This window comes from Pelecanus crispus, chromosome 6, assembly GCF_030463565.1.
Source record: "Pelecanus crispus isolate bPelCri1 chromosome 6, bPelCri1.pri, whole genome shotgun sequence".
Taxonomy (NCBI): Eukaryota; Metazoa; Chordata; class Aves; order Pelecaniformes; family Pelecanidae; genus Pelecanus; species Pelecanus crispus.
The window spans coordinates 56,583,555-56,610,430 of record NC_134648.1 but is presented as its reverse complement, the minus strand read 5'-3'; the positions used below and the strand labels follow the sequence as shown (position 1 = coordinate 56,610,430).

General features: G+C 39.1%; 1 protein-coding gene across 3 annotated transcripts in view; it reads right to left on the bottom strand.

Moving 5' to 3' along the window:
• The window catches only part of UNC79 (unc-79 subunit of NALCN channel complex), a 112,832-nt gene that overhangs the window by 50,567 nt on the left and 35,389 nt on the right, over positions 1-26,876 (bottom strand). The window contains exons 18-32 of one of the 3 annotated variants that reach the window (XM_075712410.1): positions 26,096-26,317; positions 25,264-25,491; positions 23,731-23,872; positions 23,240-23,319; positions 23,007-23,155; positions 21,787-21,944; positions 21,258-21,439; positions 19,816-20,017; positions 17,978-18,157; positions 16,873-16,938; positions 11,585-11,871; positions 7,755-7,937; positions 6,760-6,922; positions 3,718-3,867; positions 1,041-2,264 (exon numbers count right to left, since the gene is read on the bottom strand). In XM_075712410.1, the coding sequence (XP_075568525.1) occupies positions 1,041-2,264; positions 3,718-3,867; positions 6,760-6,922; positions 7,755-7,937; positions 11,585-11,871; positions 16,873-16,938; positions 17,978-18,157; positions 19,816-20,017; positions 21,258-21,439; positions 21,787-21,944; positions 23,007-23,155; positions 23,240-23,319; positions 23,731-23,872; positions 25,264-25,491; positions 26,096-26,317 (3,616 nt within the window). The remainder of the gene's footprint in view (positions 1-1,040; positions 2,265-3,717; positions 3,868-6,759; positions 6,923-7,754; positions 7,938-11,584; positions 11,872-16,872; positions 16,939-17,977; positions 18,158-19,815; positions 20,018-21,257; positions 21,440-21,786; positions 21,945-23,006; positions 23,156-23,239; positions 23,320-23,730; positions 23,873-25,263; positions 25,492-26,095; positions 26,318-26,876) is intronic. The other 2 variants (XM_075712411.1, XM_009478453.2) reach the window with 2 other exon arrangements.

Here is a 26,876-nt window from a genome sequence, read left to right as displayed (position 1 = left end):
AGGGAACAGCATAACTATAATCACACTGAATGATTTCTCCTTGTAAAAGTGCAATATCGTAATAGGAAATTATACTATAGTTCCCTCTGAAGCAATTAAGAAAGAAGTGAGGTCAGGAATGCATAAATATTCCCCCTCACTTCACTGGCAACAAAGAACTTGGGCCTGAAGGATTCTTTCCTTTTTTAATTAATATGTTAAAAGAAGATTGGCAAAATTCTAATAACTGAAAAATCCTGGGAAAAAAGCCACAGAAGTAAAGAGGCAGCAGCATACAGTTTTTAAAGCTGTTTGATACATCCAGTTGGAAACTGTGGAAACAGCTAAAACACACTTTCTCTCCACGTGAAAAACTTAGTAATAAAACCCTGTATTGAAGTGACCTGAAAAAACTTGGGATACACAGAAACACTGTATGGCTTTCCCCATGCTTGAACTTGAAGTCTTTAACAAACACAAGCCATGTAAACCAATACAAAGAAGGCTACAAAAAGTTTTTAGTGTATAAAAACAAAATATGTGTGTGTCTGATCCTGAATGCAAACTGTGGTTAATTCTAAGTGCTCTTAGTTCTGAAGTCCACAGCCTGCTCAGCTTTACACTTCATGATCCAGTCTTCTTTCCGCTGTCTTATGCTTGCAGAAGAAATAAAGGCCAAAAAACACTACACACAAAAGACAATCAGTGTAGCATGGACTAAGTTAGCAGGATAAAAGGCACAGAAATATGACAATTTTTCTGACCCCCCGCATAGGAGGCCACAGAGTTTCACTCCCTAACTTGGATATCAGAACCACTATTTTTGTTGCTGAGCTCCACTTCCTTTTCAAATGGGCCCTCACACATGCACCATACCTGTGTGGTTAGTACATTCCTTGTGAGAAACAAACACCTGAAAGCATTCAGCTAGCTCAGACCACATTCGATGCTATGTATACACATCGCTCCCAATACATATACACATCTCTCCCTACACTGGTCTGTTACTAAAACCTTCATGCAGTAATAAGCCTTTTGATTGGGTCAGTGATTGAGCTCACCTGCTTCCTTCTGCTCTCCCAGCTTGTCAAGGACGTTAAAGGAAATGTCCAGGTATTCTCTCTGAATAGCACTCACAGCAATCTTCCTCTGCTTCCTCTGGCGAGGGACAATCTGAATCTTAAATTCTGACTCCTCAGTCTCCTCTTCTTGTTTCTGCTCCATGTTTTGTTCTGTGTCAGACTCTGTGTTGGTATCAAGTTTATCACTTTCTGTTTGGTTTTCAGAATCTTCGGGGACTTTAATAAGGACTGTCTTTACATTTGGGCTTGGAATTGCTCCACTAGGTCTAATTTCCTCCATGCTGAGCTCAGAGGTATCATCAAGGGACATTTCTGGAAGGGCAAATGACTTCTGCAGCAGGTCCCTTTTCTGTTTCAGTGTTAAAGGGTTCCCACAGGACACGTCCTGAAGTTCTTCTGGCTTAACTAACTCTGAAGAATCTTTTTGATCTTTTGGAGAAGTGGAAAGGATCTCTTCTATTCCTGCTGAGGCATTGTTGCTTGTATCCTTAGAACTAAAGTCTTTGGAGCAATCTTCAATGCTGAACTGGACCAAAGGAGTCGTGCTGAGACTGAGTGCAGAGGCATTGACAGGAGTTGAGGAAGACGACGCAGCAGTTTTGCCAGACACCTCATCGTTCAGCTGGTTTGTTGTTTCTTCTTCCTCATCGCTCTCCACTATCCTAAGGGGAGGAAGTGGTTCAAAGACTAAAGAGTCACTGTCTGAAGTGGAGAGTACTGAATGCTTTTCAGGACCCGATGTTGAGTCAGAGGACAAATCTATCAGATCTAAATCTTCCTTGGGACCAGCAGGTTTAATTGGAGAGTCCACTTTCACTTCATAGGTTTCCATGCAGTTTAACCTAACTTCTGGTATGACAGGTCTTCTTGTTTCCTGGAAACTCTCTGTACGAGGAAGATTTTCTTGTGTTTCTGTATTTTCAGCTTTAGTAGAAGAATTCTGCCGAGATCGTCCATAATCACTCTGCCTGTGTATGGCGTAAGCAGCAGGGACAGGTGGTTTTTCTAAGTCACACCGGTCTATGCAGGACTTCCTGCGATGTTCATCTAATGAAAACAACAGGGAGTCTGCATTCCCTATATCAAGAGATTTTTGTTTTAGAGAGCGCAGTTTCTTTTTCTGAATGCTTTCTTCTCTCACACAGCGTAGAATACTGTCTTGTAAGGCCCCCGTCTCTCTATATTCAGCCAGCTCTATTTCACCTGATTAAAACAGAAAGAGCTAATACTACCTCAGTTGGAGACTTATGGCAGATATCTTCATCTTTACCTCACAATTCAACACGTGACTGGCATTTCAAATACAAACCCAGTATTAGTCAAAATTGTCTAAATTTTGTTTTAACCTCAAAGCCACATTACAGATTTTTACAATGAACACTATTTGGATAACAGGGTTTATCTAAATTCTGTCCAAATTCTACTCATCCTGGATAGATGTACCCTGAAGATAGACTGTTTAACCTTATGCATTGAATAGAAGATAGTACAGGCAAGTAATTTCTACAGACACTTGGGATGGCTACATTAGGCATCAGAGATGAAAGAAGAAATGAGCTACACAGACCACTCTGAAGAGGTTTCAAAATAAATTTGGACTACAGCGTTGTGGACACCATTTGGACATCAGCATATATTAGAGCACATCTACATGTTATTTACTGCAGCTAAGTGGGCTTCAAATGGATGCTTCTAATTCAAGAAGCAAGGGTAGCAATAGCAGTGAGGATGCAGCACCACAAGCCTGAGATCAGACAGGTGTTTAGAGAATTTTTCCCCCAGTGATCCTAGACCGCCGCAGAGTCTAGCAACTATCACACCACAGTCACACCTCCCCGTCCCAGGGAGGAGTAAAGTGAGCACAGTTATACTTGCTGGTACTACCACTGCGTTGGTATTTTACTATGTGAACACACTCATTGAGAACATTTTAAAACTTTATCACTGTTGTTATTATGAAAGACATATTTTCACATAAAACAGAATATTCCTGATCATTATTATCCCCATATTTCAAAATGTTTCCATATGAATCACTATGCAAAAAAAGCAGTGAGAAAAGTTAAAGTAGATGTTTGCTCTAGCCAGAATCATTCCCCCCCTGTGGAAACACCTGAAAGAAAAAAAAGGCAGGTGGGTGGTGGTGGAAATCTCTTCAATTTTTTTTAGGGTATTCATTTCAGAAACCTAATTTGAAAACAAAATCCTTCCTGTTTTTTGAAACGACCAAATGACCCTTTTTATCAATGGAAAACTATAATATTTGCAGCAGCAACAATGAATTTGCTTACCCTAGAGTCTCACCTCATCAAAAAAATCAGTTTCTGGAAAAGAATAAATTTGAATAAAAATCTTCAGACCAATGGTGGAAGAAAATTGCAACAAATCCTCTTACACATTTTTACATTCAAAAGAGCTTAAATTTTCAGAAAACAATTGCTGATTTTAGATATTTTTATTTTGGAGTGCCTACTTTGAGACTCCTGTAAGAGCATTCATTCAGGGAAATGAGGAGTACCTGCTCTCAAAAGTCAAACAGAGTCCTTGTATTCAAATTAGGCAGTGCAATAAACTCTACAAAGAAAGGTGGTAGCTTGAAACTAAGACTAGGAAATTGTATTTCTGCATGAGTTTATACCAACAAAACAATTCATACTTCTCTGAGCATTCATCTCAACTGGTTGATATTTCACCATTTTGCTGCCACCAATTCTTTTCAGTCTTGCAAAGAAAGTTTGAGATTCTTTATTGCAAGGTCCAGTTGGTGTATCATGAATATCAGATTCATCAAAAACACTGTCTTCCTCTGCTGGAGAAAGAAAAAACTTTATTACTCTTAAGAGAGTGCAATTCCTTGAATGAAAAGCTGTCTGTGTAACAAAACCTCAGCTAGTTTCAATTAAACTTGAATTGGAAAATGAAGAATCACCTGAAGTTTGCAAGAAAATTTATATTCCAGGTATAACTTTGCCATTCTTGTTACATCTTGAATTAAGGTCAGAAAGGACAAAGATAAATGAAAAATGGGTTACAATGCACAAAAGCGTATCAAAGCTTTTACCATCCTAAGCTGATCTTTCCTACTAATAATAATACGGATTCTTTAGATGGAAGGAATAGAATATATCTGGATACTGACTTGAGTAAATAACTTCTATAGTGCTCAGTGAGAAATGGTAAATTGAAGAACAAAATCAGTATCAGAACTGCGAAGTCAGTAATAAACCAGCAAAACAGGAAAGTGAAAAAAGAAGAAATGGGTAATCTTGGGAAGCTGGTTACAGCAGTAGAGTAAGACCTAAGAGGATAAATTATGAAATTACTAATCTAAGTAGTAATAGTAAAACATTATGCTCTAATTTGAGACTTGCTGGTTGAAAATGGCAGACAGTAAAAAAGATACAAATCTATTTACTCATCAAAAAATAACGACATCACTTATATTAATGGAAATAAGAAACACTACTGGGACAATAGAGAAAACAGAGCACTCAAGAGAAGAAACAAAAAAGTTTGCCTTGTTTATTCTAATAAGCAAACATGGAGAGGAAATGCATTTGGTGTCTAGGAATGAAAAGGCAAGTAAGTCAAAGAGTTAGAATGGCCAAAAACTGAAGAATGGACATTAATATCTTCAGCTTTGAAATTGGAGGAAAGTTTCTACTACACGTGGAGCTATGGAACTGCCACCTAAAAGCATCAAGGATAAGATACCTACTTGATGTGATGAATCCAGAAAAATCAGTCAAAGTTGATAGTAAGAATTTCTACAGGGACTAGGTTTAATAAGTTAGGAGATCACTTCTAACATCATGCCCTATGTGTCTAACTTCTTCTTCCCCTTGGCAACAAATGCTTCTTCTCACAAGATTTATCATCAGCTCTACAGCAGTCTGTACACTTGCCATGATCCCCCCAACAAAGCTTTGCAGAAAAATTAGGAAAAAGGTTCAATAGTGGGAAAATCCATCTTTAGCATAGTGATTCTTGCTTCCTGACAATGAAATCCTCATCTGTTCATCATCTAGACACCACCTTTGATGATGACAGCAGCACACACACTACCTGACCAGAGACTAAACAAGCCTTAGAAATGGTGGGAAAGGCTTCAACTTTCCAAGTCCTTATGGAATTATATCAGCTGCTTCTTGCAGGTGGAAGAAAACTTTTCTACATCCTCTTTTTTCTGCAGCACTTCAGCAAAGGAAGAGAATCAGCCCAACAATTAAGTCAGCATTTACAGAGTAAAATTTGCCCATTTATGGTCCTTCACCTCTGAGCAGCCCCAAGCCCTTCACAACAGCTCTGGAAAGCAAGTAAATATTATTCTCCTTACTTTAAACATAGGGAAACAACGATGAAGTGCGACACAAGGCCACCCAGGGAATCAGTTTTGGACGCAGGATTGGAACATGTGTTTTCTAAACCTAACTTGGCGCTTACTGTGAACAGCAAGCTGGGTACTTAGGTACCTTGCTTTGCCTTAGAAATGTGTCAGAATCAATCCAGAAACGGAATGCATTTTACAAATGTATTACTACTACTACTACTACTATTATATTAATACAAATGTATTATTACTACCCCCAGCATTCTTAAGTTATTATGAATTAAGTCATTAACTCAGCTCAAAACAAAGACAAATTCATAGTAAGTCCACAGTTACCTGAACGCTCTTAGCCATCCTCTAGCAATACAAAACATTCAAGTGAGTGAGAATATGCAACACATCATTTACATCCATTTTAACGTTGCTTTAATTTGCTAGAGCTGTGTAATAGGGTGTTCAGGTAAACAAAATTTTGTGTCCTTGTTCTGCTAGATATCTTTTTATGAGCAACAAGCAGCAAAAGATGAAAAAGTGCTGACACAGATAAAAAGAATGCTTCTCGTATTCTTCTTCAGAACAGTTTGCTGCACACTAGGAAGACTGTTTGAGAAGGACGATGTAAATAGCACATAAGCAGCTAAAAGGTAAAATAGATGAAAGGCAGCTACCGATTAACATCCAAAGAACCTGTTAAGCTTGGATCATAAATACTTATCACATAATAAACTTCACAATTTTAAGGACCTACACTCAGCAACACCATGTTATTTCAAGCCCCAACCTTATACCAGTTCACACCATCAGAGTACCTGTTACAGCTGGCAAGCGCATACAGAGTTAACAATTGGACACAGACTCCAAGGGCTGAACCATTCTCTTCCCCCTTTAGACATCTACATCATATACATCTGCATGTAAGCTAGTCAACTTCAGCTCCTTTTACAGACAAAAGCAAACTACAGACTGAATTCACCATTTTCTCTTTTCAACATCAAGTATTTGCCACTATGCCACGTTATTATAATCAGAATGCAGTGTCAGGCTGGTTGCACACCTTGTGTGTGGACATGATCAGTTAATATTATCATAGAAAGGCCAAGGACCATCCAGGCATGGTGACTGAACTACTAAGTCTAAGGTACACTCCCTCCAAGAGAAGTTAGACTGCTGTGCTATGCTTAGCCTACAGAGAAATTGTGAATTTTTTTTGCTGTACATGGCTATAGCTGGTCAGGTAAGTCACACCTTGGACTTAATTCTGAGTATTATGTTCTAAAATTCAGGCCATATTTACCCGTTTCTACAACATCTGCAAGACGTAATGAATTAAATCAATGACTATCATATAAATGACAGAGTTGAAAGTACCTTTTTCTTTTTCACTGTATCGGCTTATGTTACTGTTGTCACTATACAAAGGACCAGCAGTTGCATGGGGCTTGCAGCTGTGATATTGAGCGTTGAGGGTATTGACTGTGATGTGGATTAGGTGAAGTACAATCTTGCTGATTTCACAGTCTCTGTAGGGGTACTGTTTAGTGAAAGAGAAAAACTTCAGCTTAAAAACTAACTTTTCTCCTTGGATAAACATTTAGGCAGTAAAATAGAAAAATGACAAGCATATTGTCAGCTGGATACCCTTTGCCTTCCTTTGATCATACACTTCTAAATACATCATGAGAAGCAGGACTGTTTTCAGCTTTGTACACAGAATTATTTAAATTTTTTTTTAAAAAAACCCTGTAAGTAAGATTTAATATATTGTTTTCTTGACTTTTATGACAAAACCAACCATTAATAATAATGCAAAAGGTCTCTCATCAGAACTGTTCTCCAAATACTCAATTTCAATCAGCATGTTAGCATTTCTAGTGTCTCCACTTCCTTGTATGTCCTACAGACCTGCTAAAAATTTGTTAAGCATATCAAAAGTATTCACAGCTCCATTTCAGTGCATAAAAACACATTACATGTTAACAACACTTCCTAAAAAGCATCACTTAACTAAAGAATACAAGCTGACCCCCCCATTTAAAGTTACTCAATTTTTTTTAAACTAATTCTAAGTCACTCAAAATACTATTCATTGGAACTTTATATAGCATTTTCCTATTTTCAAATCTGTATTTTTCTTTCTCAGGTAACCATGTGAAAGACAATATAGACAGCAGAAGTAATAGGTCAGTAGCACAGATGAAAGGCTAACTACTTCAGACACTGAAATTAAATACAGTGAGTAAGCAAATCAAAGAAAAGGGTTCTTTACAGTTCCTTTCACTTGCAGTACAGTTAGGTGTTCCCGGTAATAAATTTCAAACTGATGTAAATTTTAAGACGGACAGTGTCTTTTTAAGACCACTCACCTTATAGAGAATGACAAGCAAAGCCTTTAACCACATCTGCCGAATGTGAGGTTTGAGAGACCAGAGGGAACAGCGAGGAGGCTGCTGAAAGTAATGCCTTAGCTGAGGACAAGTGCAATATTTCAACACCTGCACCACCAAAGGAAGAAGGTGTTTTCCCAGGTTGATGTTATAGTCCATCACCTGAAAAGAGTATCAGCACAGGAGTTAGCTCACCCAAATCAAATCCACTGATGTTGAGAAGCAAAATAACTAATACCTCAACTGTATCAGTTAAGTGAAAAGAAACAGACATTTTTAAGGAAGTCTCACTATCAGTTAGAAGCTTTCTGCCAGCTTGCCAGGTTCTCATTTTAGCTAGACAGGCAAAATGAAACAAAAGATGGTGTGTTCTCAAAGCCTTTCATCCTGCACAGTCTAAATCTTAACATACATGGGCAAGTTCATAAAATATATTACGCTGGGATAGCCTTGTATTATAGCACAAGTTGATCGTGTTTCAACAGACAAAACCGTATTAGGTATATCCCAGGTTTAAGAGATATGATGCAACTGTAGGTTTTCAGAGGGCGGGTTTGTGTGTTTTGGTTATTTTGGGGTTTTGTATTAACACTGCATTCCCAGTTTTCATTATTTTCTCATCAGGCTTGCAACATTAGCTGTAGGGTTTTTTTAAGCTCCGTGTTCTGGAATCAGGTAATGAGACAAGAATGCCACTCTTCACTATAGCAAAGGTAAGGCTGTGTCTGTGATGTTATGCAGAAATTCTAAGCATGCAAATCCTAATGGATCCAAGAATAAAGCTAATGAAAAATATCTTGCTCTGAACAAAATGCTCATCAATTTTAAGTGGTGGTGTTGCTGTAGACAGGTTGCTGTTATTACTGCTAGTCATAAGCCTTGCTTCCGTTGCAACCTTTGAAGAGCATCATGCTGTTTGGTGCCTATCCTAGAGATCTGAATCCTGATGGTTAGGTGCAGTGTGAGCATATATTCTCAGTGCCCTGACACAACCGTGTTTTTGATGGAAACTGCACTGCTATTTTTCGTTATCTTCTCATCAATCTTCCAACATATGGCTTTAAATAAAAATAGCTAATGTCCTGAAATCAGCAGCTAAACTAGATCATAAAAAGGATCCACAAAGCCCTTGTCTCTGACTCCAGCCTATACTGGTTGACACCCAGGAAGGTAGAACAGCAGGCCAAGCAAACTCCAGCACATCCCCCAAGCTCTAACCCATCCCTGCAGTTTCAGTGGACTTACATCTAAAGAGACACAAACATCAGCTTCATCCACATCACCCACTTCCTTGAGCTCTGTATTTCTTTTTTTGGTTTTGTTTTTATTAGAACAAGGGGATGATCCTAATTTACAAACACAGAACCCACCTCTCAAGTTCCCTCCTGAACAAGCTGACTAGACCTTTTTGCCTATAGAATTCTCTAGTTCGATGTGTAGCTGTCTCAAATTTTTGTGCTGCATGCATAGACCTAAATAGATGAATCCCATGTCTGTCCATGTAGGGCTAGTCTGTTGAACAGATGATGTATAATCACCAAATATGGTGCTACCCTGCAATGCCTTGTGCCCTCAGGGTGAGATACAGTTATACAGCACGGTTAGGAAAAACTCATCCATACAAGGAAGACAGACCCCTGCCTTAACACAGCACATACTGTAATGCAGACACGTCTTTAGCTGAGCAGACCCATTTTTTAAGTTGTGACAGAAAGATCTAGAATAAATGATGCTGCAAATGTTGAGCAGAGCTGAGCCTGGGATGCTGAGCAGAGCCCCGCACTGCTGGCTTCCCCACTCTGACAACCTTGTACAACATTGCCACCACGCGGGGCAATACCACACTGACTGCAAACACCAAAACTTGCCCACTTCTGCTGCTAGGGAGAGAAAAAGGCATTTTATGCTTTCAAGAATTCCAAATACTCAGATTTTATGATGCAAAATACTAAGAGACATTCAATTTTAGGTTTTTTTCTTGAACTGACCATTCCAATCAAGCTTGGAATCAAAACCAATGAACCAGCAAGTCAGCCCACTGCCAACCTTTGTGGAGCTGACTGGGGAAAGCAAATATTTATGACTAGGGGAGGGAGTGTAGCTGAAATAGATCTCCTAAGAGCTCCATACTGAGTTTTCACTCTGTAAACACATCTTCAGATTCCAAATAGCATTTCTCTTGCAGCAAAGGAGATTCCCAACACAAAGCAGTCCTACAGCTAAGAAAAAGATCCCCCCCAAAATATAAATTAAAGTTTTGATGTCTGCTACATGGAGAAAAATCCTGGCCTATTGAAGTTCTCAAACTCCATTTGACGTCAGGGGAGCCAGGATTCAACTATGAAGCTTTTCAAACAGAAATGGTGAGAATTCAGCTATCCCGAGACATTTTAAAGGCGGAAGAGGAAACAGGGGCTGATATTTAGCGTTGCAGTAATTCTGAAAATTAGGTCAATTATGATCACTGAAGTTTGGGAATCCAAACCTGGAAAACACGTAAAGAAATGTGGAAGATACTGCCCTGGGATCTAAACTGCTGCTTCCAGACTCTGAATACAACGGTAAGAGGCCTGAATCTCCTTTTGCATGCTTCCTCTTAAAACTGTACAAGTAAAAGATGATTAACACCACATAGCAATGGTGCTCCAAGACAATGGATCAGGATGCATTTGCAGCTACCCAGTTTGCATTAAAACTTTCTGTTTTGCCTGCTGAAACATAGATACCCGACATCTCCATGACTATGAAAGTTTATCTAAGTATCTACATTACAATCGGCTTTGAAAAATCACTGATTCCAATGTACAAACCAGAAAATCCTGGTAAGAATTGCAGATACAGAAGAGGCCACGATAACTTTGGGCAATGTTTGAAGGTTACAGTGGGCACTTTAAGAGCTGGGGGAGATCTGAAATCACAGCCCTCTCTCTCCCCATATGTAATCCTTTATGTGAGACTGCGATAAGGAAAAAGTGTGGAAGTGATGATGATGCTTCATTGCAAATAATAATACTACTCTGCAAGTGTGAAATGTTCTTCAGCCTAGCATCACCAACTGCTCTATCAGTAAGAATTAATTGAGCCTTAGAAGAGCCTTGTAAGGTAGGGAATTACAGTCCTCCTTACAAGATGGAGAAAGAAGGCACAAGGCAAGGATGTGCTCAGCCATTTATCACAGCAATACAGGTAGAAGTTCACCATGGTGGCATCACTCCCTAGGAAAGGGAGAACAGAAAGTCCTGGTGCACTCTAAGGAAGGAGAATTGAGTCTCCTGCAAAGTGAAGACTGTCAGAGAGTTTACAGACCATTCATGCAGGGAAACAAGCAAGAACACGTGCATCCCAGGTCTTCCTGAATGGGAAAGGAGGAAATGACACGTGAGGAAAGTAAGGCATTCAAAGGCTAGGGAAACAGGGCAGGTTTGGAGCAGTCTCTAATTTTTCATGCAGTGGTATTATTTGCGTGCCTGCATACACACAAAACCGTTATCTCTGTGCCAATGATGCAGCAAGTTTAGAGTACTAGTAGGAAGTTATAAATGAACATACTTCTATCTAACTATTTACTTTTTAACTGCAAAGCAAAAACTTACAGAAAGCAGTTTATTAGGCTACGCAGAACCTTCTGAGAGTAAAGAACAAGCAGCCATCCTTGTTCCCAAATTCTTTCACCAACTGAAGAGGTGTTAAGGTTTAAGTAGGATGACCACACTCAGCCATTGTTTTGGTACAAAAAAGGTTGTGCTACCACCATTTCAACAACAGGCAATGAGAAATAGCTGCAAAAAGTAGTAAGTGCCTTCACCTACTTGTGCTATTCCAGCAATAAAGGCATTAAAGCAGGTTGAAACACGCATTTTTTGTGGTGCAATCATGAAACATCCTTCCTGCTGATCATAACCAAGCAGGACATACAGATGGCGTTTGACTGTGTTGAAAGCTTTAGCGCTGCTGATGTCCGACTCAGCGCTGCTCTCATCCTTTGCCATGAACTTCATTAGCACAGTAATGAGCTGGTGGACAGTCTGGTGATCAATCCCAGCATCCTCTGGCAGCAGGTCTTTTATTGTATTATCATTCTCTGGGGAAGGTTGTCCTATGGGCACAAGACAGACAGTGGTATCAGATGCTGGGTAAGACTGTAAACAAGGTACAGAATACATCAGAATTTTTTTCCAGAGTTCATTCCTCCGTTTCTGCCCAAATACACATGGTGAAGTCACAGAAGATAGGCATGCGATTCTGAGGGCATTGTTCCTCTGTTGCCTCAGGCTCAACAGCACATTAACACTTACTGTGTACACTGAACTCCATTTCTCAGCTTTCCCATGTTTAACCAAGCTGCTTATCTTCCCCTCCCAGTGTTCTGACAAATTGAGTGTTATTATTCCTTCACATCTAAGGAGAATCAAATCCCATTGCCACCAAATTCTCACCTGGCATAATTTTCAGATTTTTCTCAGCATAAGTTAGTGCATATTAGTCTTTGCCAGTGGAGGATGTACAAAACAGCAAAGGAAGAAGGTGGAGAAAATTCTACCAAATAATGATTAAACAAAGAATGAAGAGTTCCCGTTTTAGCATTGAGCCCATATTTCCCTCAAATAACTTGGGCCAAAATGTAGGCACTATAATGTATTAGGTTTTGGGACACTGTGTATTACATCAAAACTTTGATGACTTTGTCCCAGAGAAGAAGCCTTAGACTTGGTTTTATAAAAACTGAATGGAAATAATACTTCACGTGGGAATATGATCATGTGAAAGACAAGAGGCTACTCACAAAGCACAAGGAAGCTTGGGTGCTGACTATCACTGTCCAAGCAAAACAGACACACTGCAAATAACGTTGCCAACTAGGGAAGTATTTCATTTTCATACGTTAATATTTTCTTTTAAATACAGTATTTCCAGTTACTTTTAAGACCATTTATTGTTACTAGAATTCTCTAGTAATTGCTTTTGGAGTTACCCTCTTCCATTTCACCCTATTTGTAAGGCCTTTTTTTAGTGCTTAGCAGTTCCTAAAGATCTAAGTTATACTCACACTAGGAATTGAATTCATGAAAAGCAGCAGCTATTTCACGCATCGGTATATCAGATTCTTTTTATTAAATAATTCTGAATAAATGCGTGGCTAAAGGACAGCAAAGTATATTATTCCAACATGTCCCATTTTAAAACAAGAATTTAAATTAAATGCTTCTGTATAAATAAAATGCATTATATATGCATTATATGCAAAATAAATAAAAACTATTTCCACTAGGATAATCAACAAAGGAAACAAAAAATATTATTTTGACCGCATCAAAAGGGGGCAATACTTGAAAATTAAGTTTTTATTACACCATTAATTTTAGTTTGTTCATTAAACACTATAACTGTTGAAAAATAAAATTGTCCCTAAAATGTGTTCTGGTGTATTTTCTGAACCATGGTTAACAATCTGTCTAAACAGCAAATGATTGAGATAAAGCAAGCTGGTTATGAAGCAGAATTATAAAATGACCCACTTGTATGTATTCCAAGGATAAATCCTTTCAACTGTTGGAAATAGTCCTTACTTTTGCAAAAACAGTAAGTTGAAGTTTGCAGGACAGACCCTACAAGCAAGATTAGCTCAAAGTATAATCTTAAAATTGCTCCTGCATGTCTGTGTTAGGGTTAGTAGCCAGCAACTAATATCCACTTAGTCTGTTAGAGTTACTTACATGTCTTAGGGTTTACGTAAATTCATAGCTATGTATTTATAGCAAATACTAAAAATTAATTTAATATTCTAATTTACCCATATTCTCAATGTAATATGCTATTCTGACAAGGGACTCCTTTGCTGGTACAACTGCATCTGTCTTAGGTTCTTCACCAGCAAAACTGCCGTGTCTGTCATTTTTTAAATTATTTTAAATATTTTACATTTTATTGGTGGGTGAGTAAAGGGTTTTGTTTGATTGGCTGTTTTGCTGAGCATGGGAGAATGTTGCTATTTCTGTGATAGCTGAAAATGAAAACTAGGGGGGGAAATATTCAGAATCACTTCTATTAAGAATAACCTTCCTTTACTGGTCTCATTTGGTAAAAAGAAATAATGAATTTTATATTATATAATATTTTTTATTCCAAACAGTTTTCACTGGGATTTTTTTATTTACAGAAACCTTCCTTCAAAATGAAAATTCTCTATCCAAACTTTTGCTGGACCAAGATTTGCGGATGCAAAAAGAAAATAATAAATTCTGAAATAATTAGAATGAGAAATACAGCAAGTTCCATTTTCAGAAGCACATTAAAAATGTATATAGAAAATAACTTTATCTTTGTGGTCATCAACTGAGAAATAATCTTTCCACATATTATACCCAGGTTAAAATTTTCCATTAAATTGTATCAAAAAGACACCATTTTCACAAAGATTATACTAGACTGCTTTCTTCAGCCCTACTTTTTATCTCTATTACATGTTGTGAGATTTTCCACAAACCAAAGCAGCAGATCAGATGGAATGAGTCAAAGGATTGTGGGGCTCTAAGTAAGTCCTGGTTCTCCAAATGGAACTCAACGAGTAATTAATCTGAAAAGATTAATCTATTTTACTTTCACTTACTGGACAACAAAATTTAGAGGCTCAGTGATAAAACGCTCCATTTTGCCATGAGTTTGTAATACTAACACCAGTTAACAGACGCTTCCCAGGACTTTTCTAGACATTTTATTTTCCAGAAAGATACTTTCTGAAGCATTTACATTTCATTTCTCGTACTTTACCCTCACTGAAAACCATACAGCAGGACACAGTGAACAGAGCTTCGCCCTGAATAGCTTGTCATAGCTCTACTAAGGATCAAGTCTAGGGAATGTCAATCACCTCCTGGTTTTACTTCTAATCCAGAAACCGGCAATGAACCAGCAATGGAGAACTGCTTGTTTAAAACTGCAAAAACCCTACAATTCCGTTTAGGCAATAGACTTTCAGAGTCCAGAAAACCTTCCTCTGCTGTCTGAAATGGGTCTTAAGTTATATCAAGCTTGAACTAAACCTTCACTTCATTAACACATGATATAGGATATCCTGTACCAAATCAAGCTGTTTAGATTCAAGCTAAGAATGCAAAACTAAGGCAGCCCCATCTTTACAGTGGCTATGGTGGCTTTTACCCCTCAAAATGCATGCACATACACTTTGTGTGCACATACACGTTGTGTGCATGTGTGTGTGCACCTACATACAAGGTACATACATACACATGCATACAAGGTATACACATACACCCCTCACCCCAAAAACCTTCTCACATCACCAAATACACACCCTGCCAGTTAATATACAGCCACCATTCCTGAATTCAACCTATCCCTATGTCCACAGATTCATCTCTTTATTCATTTGTCCCTTACCTTAGACCCCTTTACCTTCAAATTACTTTAAGGTACATCACAACGTAACATAAAACATCAGACCACAATTATATCATGCTTCTTCCCAGTTGTGATCCCTGTGCCTATCAATGAAACTGTCTAAGTGACTGTCCAGGGAATTGTAGAGGACAGATGAACAAATACATGATCCTGGTGTTTAATCCACACAGAATGCACATTGAATTCACCTTACATTTGAACTGTGCAAGGATTACAGTTTTAGATCGAGAAAGAACAGATGAGCATCAGGACTGGTTCATTCAAGTGGTATGTATAAAATAAGTATTTTTCTACAGCAGATGTACAGCCTGTGTTTAGGAGTCAGTTAGTTCCTTAGAAGAATCAGATATGCTCAGTGCTGCCAACACAAAGTGTTAGAAACTATGAGTCAAACCTTAATAAAAATCTATTTTACAAAAAATGAATTTTAGAAAGAAAGAAATGCTGGGCAGGAGGAGAGGCACAGTCATTTGTCTCCTAGTTTCCAAAGCATCTGTGAAAATTTTGAATCATATTATCAGACTCTTCTTCATACCAGTGGTTACTAGCTACATGTAACTTTTTATATATACATTTTTACTGGAACCTGAATTTGCAGCTTAGGTGATTAATTACGTGAGCCTGGAAGCTGAAGCTTTGAAATACCAAAATACATCTAATAAAATCACAATGGCTAACAATGCCTACTGTGAGACTGGCACCTCTTATGTGGCAAGTTTCTCTAAGCCTAGTGTATAGCAGGTGAATGGTGCCATTAAATGAAGAACAATCATTCACTGACACATCTGTTCATCGCACCATTATTTCACCTGTTCCTTCTATAAGTCTGTGACAACCCGCATGTATGTCCTGCAAGGAACTGGCTGATTTCCAGCTTTCACTGGGCTAGTATGATAGGGCGATATACTGCTAATTCAGAAGCTCTCCTACTCCATTTCACAGCTTAGTCAGCGCCCATGCTGGCAAGCCATTTTCCTTTCAGCTGATCATCCAGTAAGCTGATCTGTTCTAATTCTGAATTTGTGCCTGTTGGAAATATTGCAAGTCTTGAAGAGGGAATATGAAAAGATCTGAATCTGACCTTTTTCACTTCCAAATGGTCAGTCTACACAGGACTCAGGGCAAGAACTGTCAGTAGTTACAATTATTTAGAGGTTACTTGGACCCTGCTGAGCTAGCTATTCTACAAATGCCTGACAAAAGGGTGACATCTTCACAGAATGTCAGTAAATATAAAATAAGGGACTTATGATGTCTATAAGCATACTGAGGAGACAAGTGTGATTTACAGTACTGACAATCAAAAGCATTCTCTCTGCTGTCTCTAAAACCTGAAGGTCAAAGATCAGGCTGAACATAGGTGACCCATGGGGCCAGCCTACTAAAGATTTACTTGTTCCTGTGGGCAATGAAACACAGGAGGGTGAGGCACTGCTGGCATAGCTGACCACCTCTGAATAGCCTCCTCCCAGCCCCGAAATACTATTTACAACTGGGGGCAGTTTTCAGTACAGATCAAGACTTCAATTTACACCTTTTGGAACCATGCTGAGACGTGATTCACTGTGCCTTTTAGACAACTTCCATCTTGCGTGTTTATCTCATGAGTCGGCAAGGAAGTTAGCACTAGTGCCCTCCTTTTCCTATTCCATCAAAACACCCCCCTTGTCAAACCCACCTGGTGTTTGCTCTGGTGTTCCTCCAAGTGCTGGAGCAGACTGCTCATGTCTGGTCAAGCTCACAGCTTAAAAAAACCAAAAAACAAAAAACAAGAGCAACTCTGTTTAAAAAGGCAGTACTGACATCTTATACTTCAGCATATATTCACTGCTAGCGTATTTATATTCATATACTCAAGCACTGTTGTCAGGCAGCGAGTGTAACCATTTGAAACATGTCACTTCTGTGCCCTACATATTTTGTGCACCATGTTCTATAACTCTAGTTCCATCGTTCGTTTTTGCTGGTACAAGAGTCACCACACAGGAGCCCCTATGCAGGATCAGAAATCAGTCAAGAAGGATCACCTAAGAGTCCCAAAATACGGTGGTGGTTGCTTTGGAGAAAATAAGTTAGCTTGTAACTTAACAGTTCACCAGCACCCAGGTTTGAACATTTTATCAGTTCCTATTATATGGGTAGGAGCAGTGTGAGAGGTCCAATTTGAATATAAAGACTAATCAGTGTTTGTAAAATTCTCTACATGAGAATGGGTAAGCTTTATTTCTGCTGGGAAAGATATCTGTACAGCACTCCATACAGGCCTATGGATTTCCAGCACCTAGGTCCTCCTATACAAGCTGGCAGGAAGGATATGTTGCATGGACATTGTTTTCTTAACAAAGGAATTCTGAAGATATCCAAAAGCTCATTTGAGACATTAACAGTTGTTTTTAAGATGTCTAGCATATGCTGCATACACTGATTAATAATTACAATTAATAAATAAATTAGTAACAGAGGAATTTTTCTGTAAACACTTTATCTATTTTAGACAAAACTACTGTGTATTAGCCACAAATAAAAATTAAGATCTATCCACAAAATAGTCTTGGAGCATTTTGTTCTGGCATTTTAAACAAACACAGACATAATGTTTGTCTGTGTTCTTTGTCAAACTCACTAACTTGTCATTATCTGAATAATGCCCAAAGCAGTCAGAAACCTAAATGTGCTATCCCAATTGGATAAATATTGACAATTCCGATGTGTACCCAGCAATAGGATACGATCCTAAGGGATAAGATACAGGCGTGTCACAAAAATATAAATAGATACTCAACGAATTTTGGTGGTTAAGGTTTCTGGAAGGGAGAGCGCTCTCTTTGACTCCACTGGTCCCTTCACACTGTCCCTCAGGGAACGCACACTCTTCTGACGATTACGTGCGAAACGAGCCCTCTTGATCTTCCACATTGCTGCATCACTGAGGTTGGCGACATTTGTCCGGACAGCAGTGATAGCTTTGCAAATGCAATTGACCAAGTTAGGATTCATTCCACAGCATGGTGAGGCCCTAATGCTGCCAAGTGCCAAATGCAACTGGGCCCCAGGTCCCACTCAAGTCAAGAAAGCTTCATATGGGCTCAAGGGGTCCATCTGCAAGGTACTCATTTGCATGCTCTCATTCCGAAATCCATAAAACCCCAAATGGCATAACTGTGTTTAAAAAAATTATGTTGTTACTCCTTTCTTTAGAGATTGGACAAAAACAGGTTCTTGAAACCAAAACCTGAATTTCAGGCTAAGGGAATATGAGGTGCCCTCTATTTAAAACAGCAGGAATCTCATGAGTATGGATCACATTTAGTGCACTCATACCCAAACGTGGCCTCTAGTTTTGCCTCGCCGACCTCCTGTCCTGCCTACACCTATAATCCTGGATTTGAACAGCGCCTTCAAAAATCTGTTGAGTGTGATTACGTGTTTACAGTGGTGTTACCAGCAGTATCACTGCATGTCTTAATGGGGTCACCCATACTTTTCTCTGCTCATGTCTATAGTGTATTCAAACCCTTTGAGTTTAATTATCTGAGTGACTAAAGCCAGTGAGCCCATCCTTTGCCTTTTCGAAGACTAAGTGGTGCAAAGAGAAAGGTTAAAAAGAAACCTGAAAAATATCTTTTGCATATTTTAAATTTTAAATCACTCCCAAATATTCATCTTTAAAGATATGACCCTACATGTGCAGCCAGAGCTGCTAGAAACTACTGCCGAGATTCCCTCCTCAGGCCACAGCAGCAGTTCCCAGCTTTGGGTCAAGCTACTCACATATGGAGAAGAAAATATGTTTGCAGTTCCACCCATCTCCTGTATGAATGCAGCAGCAGCACCTGGGCTTTTTTAGGCACTGGGCTCCAAGCAAGTGTAGGAGGAGGCATTAGGCTGCTGAGGGAGCACACGCTGTCCAAAGAGCTGTCCCCACCTCCTCCAAGCAGATCAGATGGAAATAGATCTGCCTCATGGGCCACCACTTGGGTAAGGAAGTTTTCAATTACACAGCATGTTAAACAATCATGCACAAATTATTTTTAGCCGCCCCCCCCGCCCCGTGAATGGAAGGAGACATGGTGTCTCATCAAGAAACCAAGTATAAACAGGACAAACATTTACAAACATTTGTCACTGCTGCAATAGTTAACCAAGCACTGGCTCTAAGAGTCTGTGTACCTCTTGTGCTGTGCCCCAAGTATTTGTTTGTTTTCCAAGGGTCATACAGCTCCTAGGGCTGTCTTTGTACAGACCACTACAGAACAGGGTCAGGCATGACCTAGGCCTTTGAGAATAGCAATGTTGATAGCATAAGAACATCTACAAAAGAACAAGTGGGTTAATGCAGGTTGCAGCTGATCACAGAACCAGACTGAATTTCAACCAAGGCTGGCAATCACATCCTAGTGAGAGTAAAACATGACGCCCAAAGGTGCAGCAGAATATAGCCTAATCTGTATTCAGGCAGTCAAAAAATGCTCACTTCGAAATATTCTCTTCTGGCCTGAAAGATTACTTAATTTTATAGAATTTATACAGGTGAAGCCTAGATCTCTCTCAGACCCCTGGCAGGCAGCTGAAATTCCAGAAGCTGATAAAAGGTGATCAGATTGATTTGGACTCTGCTTACTTGTTGGGAAAGGGAATTCTTTGTTGCAGTCCAGATGAAGTTGTGCTTCCAGAGACAGGGTCTCAAAGCGATTCACAAAGAACTCCCAGCTCAAAGCTGGAATATCGGCTTTTAGAAAGTGAAGTAGCAAAAGCTTACTAAGAATTGTGGGCCTGTCCTTGACAACTGTGTCAAACTGGAAATCAAGGCAGAGGCAGAGACCCTATAGAGGAAAAGAAAAAAAACCAACACAGAACTGAGATGTGAAAACTTTAAGCATTTTTTTAAAGCAAATGGAGGACAAAGCTCACAACTTCTCCTGTTCATTAGTACAGGATAAAGGCTTAGCTCCTTTTTCCTACCAAGTCCTTTAAATCAGAACTAATGCAACTGATATCAATGGAAAAGTAAGGTAAGTAAGGCGATAAATGAACATCATAGTTAGAATGTAGAATTTGCTAAGATTGTGAGGAATATAAAGGTATAGGCAAAGTTCTGTCCTATTGCACATTTGGTACACAGTATCAAAGTATTCTCTTCACGTACCCCTGTCTGAGAAAATTAGGCAACTGAATCAAGCCCTTAATTACAGAAAGAATTAATCACCAAGCCCAAACAGAGGAAGAAAGTGTGAAGTGTATCAGAAGCGCTTTGCCTCAAAATGTTTCTGTATTTTATTTGCACTAGAATTTTGGGTGTAGTGTCAAGACTTATGTCTGAGAAGAAAACCCACACATTAAACATGGAAGTGCAGTATACTGCTAACAGTCTCAGTGAACTCAGTGAATTCAAGTTCTCTGGAAACTAGTTTGAAAAGGCACTATATGGAATAAAACTAGCAAGTATTAACAAGCTTTTTATATGCACTAACAATGAACTTTTTAAAATATATATTCATTCTATTCTCCAGAGAACTAGAACTGAATTGTGTACTATGAGATTTTTTTTTGTATTGTTTGTATACGTAGGCTCTGATCCACTTTCATATCTGCTTAGTTTTAATCCTGACATGCCTAAGTAAATCTTGAAAAGATGAAGACCATGTTTGGTTTTGCTTGAGTATATTTTCTCACTGTCAGCTCAGCAGGGTGTCAGGAGACTTACAAATTTTTTTTTTAAATTGAAAAATGTTACTAAATTTTAAAATAATAAAAAACATTTACAGCTTTCTACAGTAGCAGATCAAATGCAATAGTAATCCTTTGCAGTCAAAGTTTTTACATTTAGACTCGATGATCTTAAAGGTCTTTTCCAACCTAAATGATTCTATGATGCTAAGTTGGGGCCAGGGCACTATCATTTTCCTTGGCTATTTTGTGCATATGTCAATTACCAAGACCCGTAAGGCTTGCCTAAAGAGGTATTAGCAGTGACCGTGATGCTGTACGCCTGAACTGCTTTGAACTTCGGGTGAAAACCCAGATTCCTGTTTGAATGTATTTTTTCCCATATAATGAGCCTACCTGTAAAGCTGGCCTCTTTATGGTGTCAAGTAATAGTCCAGCTCTTGTAGCTACTGCTGGGTTGACGTCTTCCACAGCAGTCAGGAAACAGCAGAATGCATGTGCCAAAGAGTACTTCAGTAGGTGGTTTTTTGTCACAGAGTGAATATCCAAAAATCTGCACAACACAGCCACCTTCTCCACTGTAGCAGCCATGCCCCCAGACAAAGAAAATATGCAGATTAATTTAGGCAATGGCTTCTTTATGTCCTGATTAATATACCTCTCCCAGAAACATGCACATCTGAGAAAGTAACAAAAAAAATATCTGGCAAGTGTTATAATTTTGATTTTACTTTGATTGTCTAAAATGTCTCATGTTCTCCTCTATTTTACTGCATTGTTGTGCCACAGTTTTGCATCAGACTATCTCCAGAAGTCCCCAAAGCAGCAAAAAGATAATCATCTATTATAGGTCTCCTCAGCAGAGAAAGCTCTCTCTCTTCAGTGAAGCAACAAAGAGCAAATAGCATACATTTCTCAGGCCTACCTGCTTCAAATCTCATCTTCCAATCTTTGCTGTTGAAATTGCTGTTTATGATTGTCCAGAAAATGTCAGCTCCATGGGGAAGCGAAAGTGCATGAAGAAGAAGTGGGACTGCCAGGGAAGAAAGCTGAGAGAACTCGGACTTCACAACTCCCCATAAGCTGGAAAGACCAAAAAGAGCAAGCCTGCTTATAAAAACACTCCCTTGACATCCTTTCTTCTAAATGTCTACACTGTATTGTTGGTTGGAATGCACTTCATTAAAATCTCTGTGAGTCATCCTGGGCATTTATGTGAATACTACAGAGTTGCTGGTAGAAGAACACAGCTACCTGCAAATCTTCAACTACAGCAGTTTTTCTTGCAAATCCAGGTTCAAATATTCCTTATGTTAAAACACTTCAGATTTGACCAGAGTTTGCCTAATTTGAGGCACAACTGGCATGGAACATAATCTATGCTATGAACTAGCAGTTTCAGCACGACCAGCTTCAGCGCATAAGCTACATGAACTGTCTTGGCACCACAAAACCTGTGCATATACGAATGACTAAGATGTCGAGTGTTCACAATTTGCTGGTATTTAGATTCAGGACAGTTTCTCCAGCCTGCTAAAACTCTACAGTCTCAGGAGATGCTCAGTGAAATTCATACAGAGCAGCTGTAAGCACTGACACACTCTATTTCAGAACATTGTATGCTGATATTTATTCAGTGAGTTTTCTGCAAAAGTCCCTTTCTCCAAAGAGAATATTAAAATGCACAGATTTCAATCCAATTCACTCTGATTCTAAATGAAAAAAACTTCCTTTACCTCTCAAAAATAAGGTGCAATACGGTTGTTCTCTCAGCTTTAACACTAAAGCCCTATAAACTGTTTGCCTGCCTCTACATCATCCTTTATTTTATTTTGTAGAGTCAGGCAAGATGCCTCACTCTCAGACAGTGCTATTATTCAATATGAGAAACTCTGACTCACTGTAAAATAAGTGGTGCATGACAGAGTAGCCATGATGGACAATGCAGGGTACCTTGGTTGCATTTGCAACTTCTTAATTAGCCTGTGCATTGTGCCTTTATACAGTTAACTGAACCTTTCCACACTTCCTTACCACCCTTTTTTAATTTTCCATACTAAACCTGCAAATTCTTTGATGCCAACAACAAATGTATAGTTGGAGAACCAACAAAGTATGAAAATGAAATGTGCAATAAAAACCTACCTTGCAATCAGCATGTGATCTTGAATATAGGCAAGAAACTGTGGATGGTCCTTTCTTGCTATATATAGGCATTCCCCGTGAAGACACAGGATCTTCAGACAGTTCAGCATGTTAAAAAGAATGTCTGGTTCTTCAAATCTTGACATTTCCTGTGTAAGCAGATGTACTACTCTCAACACAATGACACCACTTAACCAAAAATTCAGACTAAACAAACAAATAATCAATGTTACCTGCAATATAGTGTATATGAGCTTCAAGGTAACTGGAAGTTGCTGGTAACAAAATTTTCTTTCTGGGTCATTCTTTATCGCTGTTAAAAATGTAAGTTACATAAAATGCTGTTAAAGTTCTCTCATCTGTCGATTCAAAATGAAACTAAAGAATGTCAAAGTGATGAGAAATAAATTAATTCTAGCCACAGCAACCCTGCAGTCAGTAAAGTTACAACAGCACAGAGTTTGGCATGTAATGTTTTTGCTACTTTATGTGTTCAAAAAGCCAAGATTTCTTCTAAGACTTTTTTGAGAGACAGTCACACTTGCTAGCAACATAAATACAGTGTTCCTATTTAATTAATATGTAGAAAAAATTAAATGCATGAGAAAAAAGTGACTGTGCACTGTTGGACTTGAAAGGCTGCTTCAGAACCTTGTATTCTACAAGTAGAAGCGTTTCATTTAAAGCCCTACTGCAATACTCAACCTTCTCACCCTCCACCTACCAGCATTTTCTGTGGTCTCTGTGTGATTTCCTGGGTTTTCTCCATGTTTTGGTGCCAATTTGTCTTCCTCTTCTCCTTCAGTTCCTATAATAAACTCAGGTCTAGTATACAGAAGACTATCCTCGAGGTTATCTGTGGGCTCCTTTAAGAATATAATAAGTTAATTCATTTCTTGATGTTATCTAAACACATGAGGCCATATCCTGCTGTTACATTTGGTGTGATAAGCTGAGCTCAAATGAGGCAGACACTGTCTAGTTCTACATACACTTGTGCATTCAAATCACCTGCGTGTCTAAAATTCTACATCAGCAAGATGCAACAAGAAGACTGTATTTCAAACATGTGTGATACCACTTAACAGAAACTGTACATCTATTTTAGAGCTGAGGTGGATCCAATCACAGGGCCGTGGTTTCACCAAACTTGTCATCCTTGCCTCAGAGGAGTAACAGACAAGAGCAGGGTGCATTTCCTACACTCCTGGAGTTACAGGCTTAGAGGCAGAAGCTACCTCAATCACTTTTATATTGAAAAAAGGGCCAGGCTGGAGTTACTTCTGCCTGTGGCCAGTAGCTCAGGATTACAGGTTGCCATTGTGACCTTTATCTTATAAATCGCAAAGTAGATCCTAGAAAATGGTACTGAGCCCCAGCACTCAAAAGACTTTACCACTTTCTAGTTTTCGGCTGAGGTGAGAATCTGAACTGAAAGGGCATGAGATGATTCTTCTAGCAGAAGTTACTGAATACCACATGCACAATACCTACTATTAGCATACACATCCAAATGGAATTCCGAAACTTTTACGCAGCAAAAGGCACCACTATGCCCACCACCAAAAAAAAATTACTAACAAACACCCTGCCACTACCATGCCACAGCAAATGAGCACTCAGAATAAGGGCAACGATGCTGTCTTCCGAACTATCAGATGGAGCAGTTACATATAACAGACATACAGTTTAAAATAAATTCATCACACCACAGGTAATGCTTCAATTCTTCTGCAAAGCTACAGGGGACTTTAATGATGACTAGCAATTGGAGAGTACATATCTGTGTCTGATAAAGTTGGATACTCAACCTGAAATATATTCTGGTTTTCAACAGTGCTCAGCATTTTCAAAAATCAAGCACCAACTAAGGCTTGCTCACTTGACAACTGATTCACTCAAAATCATTACCCATTTCAAAATACCCACTCTTAGCTTTTAAAAGAAGAAGAAAAGCACTAAGTATTAACATATCACATTTTATTTAAGACACAGTATCATAGGAGTGTCCTTCCAAAGTGAAACAGCACTTCAGTGTTGATGGGGAAGAGTTCATACTGGATGAATATTGTCATCTTCCCTGGGTTCTTTGAATCAATTCAAATTTTACAATTCAACAGCATTTTGCTTTAAGTTCCCAAAGCCTCCATGCCAAAGGCCAGCACAGCTTTGCTCCCTTGTGCACAGTGTAATGAGAACAATGAAGAAGAAGAGTTTCAGCACACCAATAATACCGGCCCTTTCCTGCTCTACTTACCACAAGCCTGATTTCTTCTTTTGGAGCAAGCTGTTCCAGCAGCTCAAAACCCAGCTGGTAACACAGAATGCTGGACTGACACAGACCACATTCAACTGCTTTTTCATCTTTCTGACAGGTGTGAGAACCACCCCAGGGTGCCTGGAACACATTGTTTATGATGGATATTATATCTTTTGAAATGCTGTTCTCTAAGCCCAAAGTGACACCATCATCCTGGAGTTCCATCTGAAAGAGAGTGAAAAGAGTAAGAATTTATTATTTATTTAAAAGCCAGAGCTCTAACTATTCTGCCTATCCCTACATTTCTGCTAGTGTTACACTGCAGTGCTGGGAAGAGTTCGAGATAAACTGGAATTCATAATTTTAAATTGCCACTGGTGTTAAGGCCCATGCTCAAACAGCTAGAGTAAACAGACAATTTCAAGCACAGGGTCCATGAATTTTACCTGGAGACAGTTATCCAAAGCGCTTGGCCTAGGATTCACAATGTACAAATTTAGCTATCCAAAAATTATACATCTAATCTAAGCCTATCAACAAGCCTCTGCTTTTAGTCTGTAGAAGTAAACATATCTGCAAGGAGAAGTTCCTTTCACTCATATGAGCTATCTAACAGGAATGTGGAGGTATCTAACTTGTCTTCATTGAACATGAACCTGTAACTCCTGTATGGGTAAAGGCAGATGACAGCTATAGGAGGATTTAAATGCCTTTTACTTCATGCCAGTCCCTTAGCAGAAAGGGACTCAATACAGGATTAAAGGAGAGCCAAAAGTGACTACAGAACTTCAGCATCCCCTCAATGTGGGTGTTCTTCTTCTGCGAGTACCTGCTTCAGGATGAGATCAAACATCAGAATGAAGCAATTAAGATTCATTTCATCATCTTCACAGTCAAAATCAATTGCCTTTCCACTGGGGTGTCCAAAGTTCTTGAAAGGGCTGTGAAAAGGACTACGTATTGGACTCCGAAAAGGGCTCTGGAAGGGGCTTGGGAAAGGACTCAACATGTTGTGCTGAACTCTGCGCCCAGGGTCAGAAGCGACGCTTACCTGAAGACAAAGAATCAACATGTCCAAATGACTGTTACGCATTTAAGCAATCTCACTCTATATGAAATTGCAGAAAATGGCAAGAACTTTGACAGCCTTACTATATTCCCTTTGGTAGCTTTTTGGCAAAATCTACACATGCCCCTTTAATGCCATTAAATGATAAAATATGATAGAAGTACAGGAATCACAGTCTGCACAGATGTGTACATTTTCTTAAGCTAAGTGACTGACATCCATTATCTTATTCCTACTAAGGAGGAATTTTAACGTCATAAACCAAACAGAAAATTGGTGCAGGCAGTAAAGTGGCTATCGGGTGACAATGATCTGCTCCATGATCCAGGGACACGAACTTCAATAGTAGGAGGCTAATAAAGGAGGCTATCTCAAGAGAACGGTGTACCTAAGGCTATACCAAGGATACAGGTAGCTGGAAATGAATTAGACACAAGACTAACAAGATGTGCATGTCTGCATTGATTTATGTCCACACCACAGTTGGCCACCTAAAACACCCTGAGAACCTCAAAGTGTTGCAGGGAGATACACAGTTAGA